The sequence below is a fragment of the Salmo salar genome, chromosome 22 (genome assembly GCF_965601325.2).
Source record: "Salmo salar chromosome 22, fSalSal1, whole genome shotgun sequence".
NCBI classification, from domain to species: domain Eukaryota; kingdom Metazoa; phylum Chordata; class Actinopteri; order Salmoniformes; family Salmonidae; genus Salmo; species Salmo salar.
Genome location: NC_138312.1, coordinates 65,312,741 through 65,322,985, shown reverse-complemented (window position 1 = coordinate 65,322,985; position 10,245 = coordinate 65,312,741). Strand labels below are relative to the sequence as shown.

At 44.5% G+C, this 10,245-nt stretch overlaps 1 protein-coding gene across 2 annotated transcripts in view; it reads left to right on the top strand.

Annotated features, from left to right (window-relative positions):
* The first annotated feature begins 667 nt into the window (after positions 1-667).
* The window catches only part of tsen2 (TSEN2 tRNA splicing endonuclease subunit), a 28,436-nt gene continuing 18,858 nt past the window's right edge, over positions 668-10,245 (top strand). Inside the window, exons 1-5 of one of the 2 annotated variants that reach the window (XM_014168481.3) lie at positions 668-1,004; positions 1,224-1,290; positions 1,384-1,423; positions 6,698-7,265; positions 9,499-9,588. In XM_014168481.3, the coding sequence (XP_014023956.1) occupies positions 816-1,004; positions 1,224-1,290; positions 1,384-1,423; positions 6,698-7,265; positions 9,499-9,588 (954 nt within the window). In that variant the 5' untranslated portion in view covers positions 668-815. Of the gene's footprint in view, positions 1,005-1,223; positions 1,291-1,383; positions 1,424-6,697; positions 7,266-9,495; positions 9,589-10,245 lie in introns of both variants that reach the window. The other variant, XM_014168480.3, reaches the window with a different exon arrangement.

Sequence of the window (10,245 nt, the reverse complement as noted above, 5' to 3'; positions counted from 1 at the left end):
CATTAATCAGTGTTGGGGAAGCTACTCTAAACATCAACATTAATCAGTGTTGGGGAAGCTGCTCTAAACATCAACATTAATCAGTGTTGGGGAAGCTACTCTAAACATCAACATTAATCAGTGTTGGGGAAGCTACTCTAAACATCAACATTAATCAGTATTGGGGAAGCTACTCTAAAAAGATAGATTACCAAGATACCAATTACTTCACACTAGAAGAAGTTCATCTACACTAAAGCTAACCTTAAGCATAGTTTAGTTAACTAAAGTTACTTTAAAAAAAGTAGTTCACTACATACAAACTACTTTGTGAGAAATGATCATATGTAAATCTGAAATGTCGTGGACTACAAATGGCAAGAACAGTTTACTCTGGAGTCAGATGGTAACATAATGTGTGTTTTAGCCTATTAGACACAAAAACGATGTTTGAAAGTGAGAATAAGGTAGGTCTGATGCTGGTAAACTCTGAAACATTAGTACACACATCATAGTCTGAAGATGTTGACCTTAAGCGTGTAATTCTACTAATTGAGTATGATCAAGGTTGTAGAATAGATAGAACAGTAGCTTTCTGACCCTAACAGGCATTAACATGACAAACACCCCCCCTTACTGGTTAGAAATCTTTATTACACTCAGTGTGGCTAGGAAGTAAGTGTAATGTACCAGTGTGTTCCCGACGGAAGGAATTCGTGTAACACTCATTGAACAGAGTGTGTTCACATTACCGCTTGTTCTAGTAATGTAACGCATCCTTACAAGAGGAGAAGCAAATAACATATGTGTTGTCAGATACGTCCATATTTAACGCCATGATGGAGGCGGTGTTCCAGGCACCCAAACGGCGGCCCAGAGTGTATGAGACGTACGACGCCCCGTTTCCGGTCCCTCTTGCTGCGGTGGATGCGAGGCTGCAGCAGACCCTAATCTACAGAGCAGATATGGTCAACCAGCATGTCGTTGTCAGGGACCCTGACCACATACAAGCTCTCTACGGCAAGGTGTGTAGCAGCCAGCAGGCTCTGTTGATAAAATACAGTTGTTTAGCTAAATATTCAATACATATTCACTGTTGAGAGGAGCCTACTAACGTTAGTATGATGAAGTTAGCTACTAGCCCTTCACTACTTCAGTAACTAGTCATAGTAAAATACTTTGTTCTGTTCCAAGATTATGGAGCTGCTCATTTTGACTTTGTCATGTTTTTTTTTATTATCAAGGGTTACTTTGGTAAAGGCATCTTGTCAAGAAGCAGACCAGACCACAGTATCTCACACCAATGGGAAAGTGAGTATTAACCAGGCTTGTCGATAATTGGATTGGTCAACAGTGTTGTGGAGCTGGCCCATCTTAACGTGTCCTCTCTCTCTGTCTCTGTAGAGTTTGGTGAGAGAGTTCTACCTGTCATCTCCCTGTTCAAGTAAGTAGCTGCTGATAGAGCAGGACTAGATGGCTACAGCAGTATGAGGACACCCCTTCATCCACTATATATACAGCAGTATGAGGACACCCCTTCATTCACTATATATACAGCAGTATGAGGACACCCCTTCATCCACTATATATACAGCAGTATGAGGACACCCCTTCATACACTATATATACAGCAGTATGAGGACACCCCTTCATCCACTATATATACAGCAGTATGAGGACACCCCTTCATCCACTATATATACAGCAGTATGAGGACACCCCTTCATCCACTATATATACAGCAGTATGAGGACACCCCTTCATACACTATATATACAGCAGTATGAGGACACCCCTTCATCCACTATATATACAGCAGTATGAGGACACCCCTTCATACACTATATATACAGCAGTATGAGGACACCCCTTCATACACTATATATACAGCAGTATGAGGACACCCCTTCATCCACTATATATACAGCAGTATGAGGACACCCCTTCATACACTATATATACAGCAGTATGAGGACACCCCTTCATTCACTATATATACAGCAGTATGAGGACACCCCTTCATCCACTATATATACAGCAGTATGAGGACACCCCTTCATCCACTATATATACAGCAGTATGAGGACACCCCTTCATACACTATATATACAGCAGTATGAGGACACCCCTTCATACACTATATATACAGCAGTATGAGGACACCCCTTCATACACTATATATACAGCAGTATGAGGACACCCCTTCATCCACTATATATACAGCAGTATGAGGACACCCCTTCATACACTATATATACAGCAGTATGAGGACACCCCTTCATACACTATATATACAGCAGTATGAGGACACCCCTTCATCCACTATATATACAGCAGTATGAGGACACCCCTTCATACACTATATATACAGCAGTATGAGGACACCCCTTCATTCACTATATATACAGCAGTATGAGGACACCCCTTCATACACTATATATACAGCAGTATGAGGACACCCCTTCATTCACTATATATACAGCAGTATGAGGACACCCCTTCATACACTATATATACAGCAGTATGAGGACACCCCTTCATCCACTATATATACAGCAGTATGAGGACACCCCTTCATCCACTATATATACAGCAGTATGTGGACACCCCTTCATACACTATATATACAGCAGTATGTGGACACCCCTTCATCCACTATATATACAGCAGTATGAGGACACCCCTTCATACACTATATATACAGCAGTATGAGGACACCCCTTCATCCACTATATATACAGCAGTATGAGGACACCCCTTCATTCACTATATATACAGCAGTATGTGGACACCCCTTCATCCACTATATATACAGCAGTATGAGGACACCCCTTCATCCACTATATATACAGCAGTATGAGGACACCCCTTCATTCACTATATATACAGCAGTATGAGGACACCCCTTCATCCACTATATATACAGCAGTATGAGGACACCCCTTCATCCACTATATATACAGCAGTATGAGGACACCCCTTCATCCACTATATATACAGCAGTATGAGGACACCCCTTCATTCACTATATATACAGCAGTATGTGGACACCCCTTCATCCACTATATATACAGCAGTATGAGGACACCCCTTCATACACTATATATACAGCAGTATGAGGACACCCCTTCATCCACTATATATACAGCAGTATGAGGACACCCCTTCATCCACTATATATACAGCAGTATGAGGACACCCCTTCATTCACTATATATACAGCAGTATGTGGACACCCCTTCATCCACTATATATACAGCAGTATGAGGACACCCCTTCATTCACTATATATACAGCAGTATGAGGACACCCCTTCATCCACTATATATACAGCAGTATGAGGACACCCCTTCATACACTATATATACAGCAGTATGAGGACACCCCTTCATACACTATATATACAGCAGTATGAGGACACCCCTTCATCCACTATATATACAGCAGTATGAGGACACCCCTTCATACACTATATATACAGCAGTATGTGGACACCCCTTCATACACTATATATACAGCAGTATGTGGACACCCCTTCAAATTAGTGGATTCTTCTATTTCAGCCACACCCGTTGCTGACAGGTGTATGTTATGACAGAGTACAGTAGAATATACAGTACAATGGAATAGATCCGAATAGAACGAGAGTCCACATTCTGATACATGTGAAATGTTTTGAGTTGATAGTTGACCAGAGGAAGCATGGCAGGAAACAGCAGCATGTTATTTAACAAACTAGCTAGCAGAGTAAACCCTCAGCCTGACCCTCTGATCTGTTTTTTAGTTCCAGCATCATGGCCTTGCAGATCTCACTCCTCTCCTCCCTCTACATTTTAGTCATTTAGCAGACACTCACACACAGCAACTTAGTGCATTCATTTTATGATACACTATACAGTTGAAGTCGGAAGTTTACATACACCTTAGCCAAATACATTTAAACTCAGTTTTTCACAATTACAGACATTTAATCCTAGTAAAAATTCCCTGTTTTAGGTCAGTTAGGATCACCACTTTATTTTAAGAATGTGAAATGTTAGAATAATAGTATAGAGAATTATTTATTTCAGCTTTTATTACTTTCATCACATTCCTAGTGGGTCAGAAGTTTACATACACTCAATTAGTAATTGGTAGCATTGCCTTTAAATTGTTTAACTTGGGTCAAACGTTTCAGGTAACATTCCACAAGCTTCCCACAATAAGTTGGGTGAATTTTGGCCCATTCCTCCTGAAAGAGCTGGTGTAACTGAGTCAGGTTTGTAGGCCTCCTTGCTCGCACACGCTTTTTCAGTTCTGCCGACAAATTCTCTATAGGGTTGAGGTCAGGGCTTTGTGATGGCCACTCCAATTCCTTGACTTTGTTGTCCTTAAGCCATTTTGCCACAACTTTGGAAGTATGCTTGGGGTCATTGTCCATTTGGAAGACCCATTTGTGACCAAGCTTTAACTTCCTGACTGATGTCTTGTGATGTTGCTTCTATATATATATATATATCTCCACATAATTTCCCTTCCTCATGATGCCATCTATTTTGTAAAGTGCACCAGTCCCTCCTGCAGCAAAGCAGCCCCACAACATGATGCTGCCACCCCTGTGCTTCACGGTTAGGATGGTGTTCTTCGGCTTGCAAGCCTCCCCCTTTTTCCTCCAAACATAATGATGGTCATTATGGCCAAACAGTTTTATTTTTGTTTCATCAGACCAAAGGACATTTGTCCAAAAAGTACAATCTTTGTCCCCATGTGCAGTTGCAAACCGTAGTCTGGCTTTTTTATGGCGGTTTTGGAGCAGTGGCTTCTTCCTTGCTGAGCGGCCTTTCAGGTTATGTCGATTATAGGACTCGTTTTACTGTGGATGTAGATACTTTTGTACCTGTTTCCTCCAGCATCTTCACAAGGTCCTTTGCTGTTGTTCTGGGATTGATTTGCACTTTTCGCACAAAAGTTCGTTCATCTCTAGGAGACAGAACACGTCTCCTTCCTGAGCGGTATGACGGCTATGTGGTCCCATGGTGTTTATACTTGCGTACAGATGAACGTGGTACCTTCAGGCGTTTGGAAATCGCTCCCAAGGATTAACCAGACCTGTGGAGGTCTGCAATTATTTTTCTGAGGTCTTGGCTGATTTCTTTTGATTTTCCCATGATATCAAGCAAAGAGACACTGAGTTTGAAGGTAGGCCTTGAAATACATCCACAGGTACACCTCCAATTGACTCATTATGTCAATTAGCCTATCAGAAGCTTCTAAAGCCATGACATCATTTTCTGGAATGTTCCAAGCTGTTTAAAGGCACAGTCAACTTAGTGTATGTAAACTTCTGACCCACTGGAATTGTGATGCAGTGAATTATAAGTGAAATAATCTGTCTGTAAACAATTGTTGGAAAAATTACTTGTGTCATGCACAAAGTAGATGTCCCAACCGACTTGCCAAAACTATAGTTTGTTAACAAGAAATGTGTGGAGTAGTTGAAAAATGAGTTTTAATGACGCCAACCTAAGTGTATGTAAACTTCCGACTTCAAGTCTATATACAAAAGTATGTGGACACCCCTTCGAATAGTGGACTCTGCTATTTCAGCCACATCCGTTGGTCCGTACTGAAGAGCTCAGTGACTTTCAACGTGACTGTCATAGGATGCCACCTTTCCAACAAGTCAGTTTGTCAAATTTCTGCCTTTCTAGAGCTGCCCCGTTCAACTGTAAGTGATGTTATTGTGAAGTGGAAACATCTAGGAGCAACAACGGCTCAGCCGAGAAGTGGTAGGCCACACAAGCTCACAGAACGGGACCTCGGAGTGCTGAAGTGCGTAAAAATCGTCTGTCCTCAGTTGCAACACTCACTACTGAGTTCTAAACTGCCTCTGGAAGCAAGTCAGCACAAGAACTGTTTGTTGGGAGCTTCATGATATTGGTTTCCATGGCCGAGCAGCATCACACAAACCTAAGATCACCATGCGCAATGCCAAGCGTCGGCTGGAGTGGTGTAAAGCTCACCGCCATTGAACTCTGGAGCAGTGGAAACACGTTCTCTGGAGTGATGAATCACGCTTCACCATCTGGCAGTCCAATGGATGAATCTGGGTTTGGTGGATGCCAGGAGAACACTACCTGCCCCTATGCATAGTGCCAACTGTAAAGTTTGGTGGAGGAGAAATAATGGTCTGGGGCTGTTTTTCATGGTTTGAGCCACTTAGTTCCAGTGAAGGGAAATCTTAACGCTACAGCATACAATGACATTCTAGACGATCCTGTGCTTCCAACTTTGGGGAAGCCCTTTCCTGTTTCAGCATGACAATGCCCCTGTGCACAAAGTGAGGTCCATACAGAAATGGTTTGTTGAGATCTGTGTGGAAGAACTTGACTGGCCTGCACAGAGCCCTGACCTAAACCCCATCGAACAGCTTTGGGATGAATAGGAACGCCGACTGCGAGCCAGGCCTAATCTCCCAACATCAGCGCCCAACCTCACTAATGCTCTTGTGGCTGAATGGAAGCTGCAGTCTCTGCAGCAATGTTCCAACATCTAGTGGAAAGCCTTCCCAGAAGAGTGGAGGCTGTTATAGCAGCAAAGGGGGGGAACAACTCCATATTAATGCCCATGATTTTGGTATGAGATGTTTGACGAGCAGGTGTCCACTTACTTTTGATCATGTAGTGTATTGCTGTCTACCAGTTACACAGCATGAGTCTACCTGTCTCCTCTCTCCCAGGTACCAGAAGCATTTGAGCTGGGCACGGGACGTACTCCTAGCTCAAGGATTGGAGGAGGAGGTTGTCAATCAGATGCTGCAGAGACTTAGTCAGCCAATGGAGCCAGAGCTCAGAGAGGAAAATGGAAATGATGACTGCCCAGCCAGCCCTCACAGGAGTGAGGAAACAGGGTCAGGGGCAGGTAAACCCCAGGAAGTGGCCTCAGAGCAGGCAGGGACAGGGAGACAGCAGGGCCAGGCATCAGCCTCCTGGAGCCCAGAGGAGCAGGGGGAGCAGGACAGTCAGTGTCCCCAGGCTAAGAGGCCTAGGAGTCAAGGAGATGGTCGGTTCGACCCACTGTCTGAGCTGTACCCCCAGGAGCCCCAGCAGATAGACCCAGCGGCCCTGGCTACGGTCCGATGCCCCAGGCATGATGACTGGCTGGTTGACTGTGGCTGTCGCCTGGACGACAGCGTGCTGGAGACCCTCACCCTGCAGAGAGACAGACAGACAGAGGCAGGCCAACAGGGGGCAGACCGTGGGTATGAGTATGTACTGGTGATGGAAGAGGAGAATAGTGTTGTCAAGGTACGGTGTAATTATCAGGACAAATCATTTAACACATTTTCTCACAAGTTGTTCCTGACCAGGTGACCCAACCAGGAAAACCTCTGGGCCCTAGTTGTAGTCAGGAGTTTGTCCTGGTCAGGTCTTGTGGTCAGGAATAACCCTGGTCTGACTCGTTATTCAGTGTATGTATAAACTAGAACCATGTGTTCTGCGTAGCCTAGGCCTACTGTGTCAGACGTTGCTGACAGTGTTCTTATTGACATGTAATATAATAATAATGTAACTGATGTGTTTTGGGATATTTTATATATATATATTTAATTTAGGGTTAGTTATTATTCGTTGTTAATAAAAATGTACCCCCTTTTTCTCCCCAATTTCGTGATATCCAATTGGTTTATTATTATTACAATCTTGTATCATCGCTGCAACTCCCCAACGGGCTCCGGAGAGGCGAAGGTCAAGTCATGTGACCCGCCAAGCCGCGCTGCTTCTTAACCACAGCCAGTGAAATATCAGGGCGGCAAATTCAAAAACAACAAAATGTCATAATTCAACTTTCTCAAACATACAACTATTTTACACCATTTTAAAGATAAACTTCTCCTTGATGGTAACCACATTGTCCGATTTCAAAAAGGCTTTACAGCGAAAGCAAAACATTAGATTGTTAGGAGAGTACATAGACAAAAATAATCACACAGCCATTTTCCAAGCAAGGACATGTGTCAATAAAACCCAAAACACAGCTAAATGAAGCACTAACCTTTTGATGATCTTCATCAGATGACACTCCTAGGACATTATGTTACACAATACATGTATGTTTTGTTTGATAAAGTTCATATTTATATCCAAAAACAGCATTTTACATTGGCGCGTGATGTTCAGAAAATGTATTCCCACCAAAACGCCTGGTGAATGTGCACATCAATTTACAAAAATACTCATCATGAACGTTGACAAAATATATAACAATTATTTAAAGAATTATAGATAGACTACCCCTGGATGCAACCGCTGTGTCAGATTTTAAAATAGCTTTACGGAGAAAGCACATTTTTCAATATTCTGAGTACATAGCTCAGCCATCACGGTGAGCTATTCAGACACGCGCCAAGTTCGGGGCAACCTAAACTCAGAATTAGTATTAGAAATATTCTCTTACCTTTGCTGATCTTCGTCAGAATGCACTCCCAGGACTGCTACTTCCACAAGAAATGTTGTTTTTGTTCGAAATAATCCATATTTATGTACAAATACCTCCGTTTTGTTCGTGCGTACAGATCACTTATCTAAAGGCATAACGCGCGAGTGTGGAACGAGAGACAAAGTCAAAATGTTCCATTACCGTACTTAGAAGCATGTCAAACGCTGTTTAAAATCAATCTTTATGGTATTTTTTACGTAAAATTGTGATAATATTCCAACCGGACAATAGCGTATTCATTCAAGAAGAAAAAGGAGGGGTGTGCTCGCGGGACCGAGCATATCCAATCCCTTTGTTGCCAGGCAGATAACTCAGTAACTGAGCTCCTATTATCTGCCCAGTGACAGGAAAATGCTCAAACCACTTTCTGAAGGCTTTAGACAACCAATGGAAGCCTTAGAAAGTGCAACGTCCCCCACAGACACTGTAGCTTCGATAGAGAATCAAAAGAACTACAACAATTCTTTCCACTTCCTGCTTAGATTTTTCTCAGGTTTTTGCCTGCCATATGAGTTCTGTAATACTCACAGACACCATTCAAACAGTTTTAGAAACTTCAGAGTGTTTTCTATCCAAATCTACTAATAATATGCATATTCTAGTTTCTGGGCCAGAGTAGTAACCTGTTTAAATTGGGTACGTTTTTCATCTGGCCGTGAAAATACTGCCCCCTAGCCCAGACAGGTTAACAACCGCTCGCTTAATCCGGAATCCAGCCGCACCAACGTGTCGGAGGAAACACTGTTCAACTGATGACTGAATTCAGCTTGTAAGCACCCGGCCCGCCACAAGGAGTCGCTAGAATGCGATGGGCCAAGGAAAGCCCCCCGGCCAAACCCTCCCCTAACCCGGTGCGATGCTGGGCCAATTGTGGGGAGTCCAATGGGACTCCCGGTCCTGGCGGGCTGTGACACAGCCTGGGATCAAACCTCAGGCTGTAGTGAAGCCTCAACACTGTGATGTGTCAGAGGCCCTGGGATCTTACATAGACCACCATGGGATCATGTTTCTGATGTTTTGTGGTTCTGTGTGTTCCAGCAGGGCAGAGCAGGGCCAGGGACGACACTGAGGAGAGTGTGTAGAGTCAACCCCTTCAGACTGCTAGAGTACCTTCAACTGACTCTGGAGGAGGTAAGACACCATCCACTCTGCTCTTCTCTGTTTTCTTCTCTACGCTAGTTGTCCTGAACAATAGTTTGGCTGTGATAGAGGGAATCAATAACATGTTAATGAGGATTGTATTGTTACAGCTGGATCTGATGATGATGATGAGGATGTCCTCTGTCCCCACAACCCTCCCTGTCCCCTGTCCCCACCACCCTCCCTTGTCCCCACCACCCTCCCTTGTCCACTGTCCCCACCACCCTCCCTGTCCCTTGTCCCCACAACCCTCCCCTGTCCCACCACCCTCCCTGTCCCCACCACCCTCCTGTCCCTTGTCCCCACAACTCTCCCTGTCCCCACCACCCTCCCTTGTCCACTGTCCCCACCACCCTCCCTGTCCCTTGTCCCCACAACCCTCCCCTGTCCCCACCACCCTCCCTGTCCCCACCACCCTCCCTTGTCCACTGTCCCCACCACCCTCCCTGTCCCTTGTCCCCACCACCCTCCCTGTCCCCTGTCCCCACCACCCTCCCTGTCCTCTGTCCCCACCACCCTCCCTGTCCTCTGTCCCCACCACCCTCCCTGTCCTCTGTCCCCACAACCCTCCCTGTCCCCTGTCCCCACCACCCTCCCTTGTCCCCACCACCCTCCCTTGTCCACTGTCCCCACCACCCTCCCTGTCCC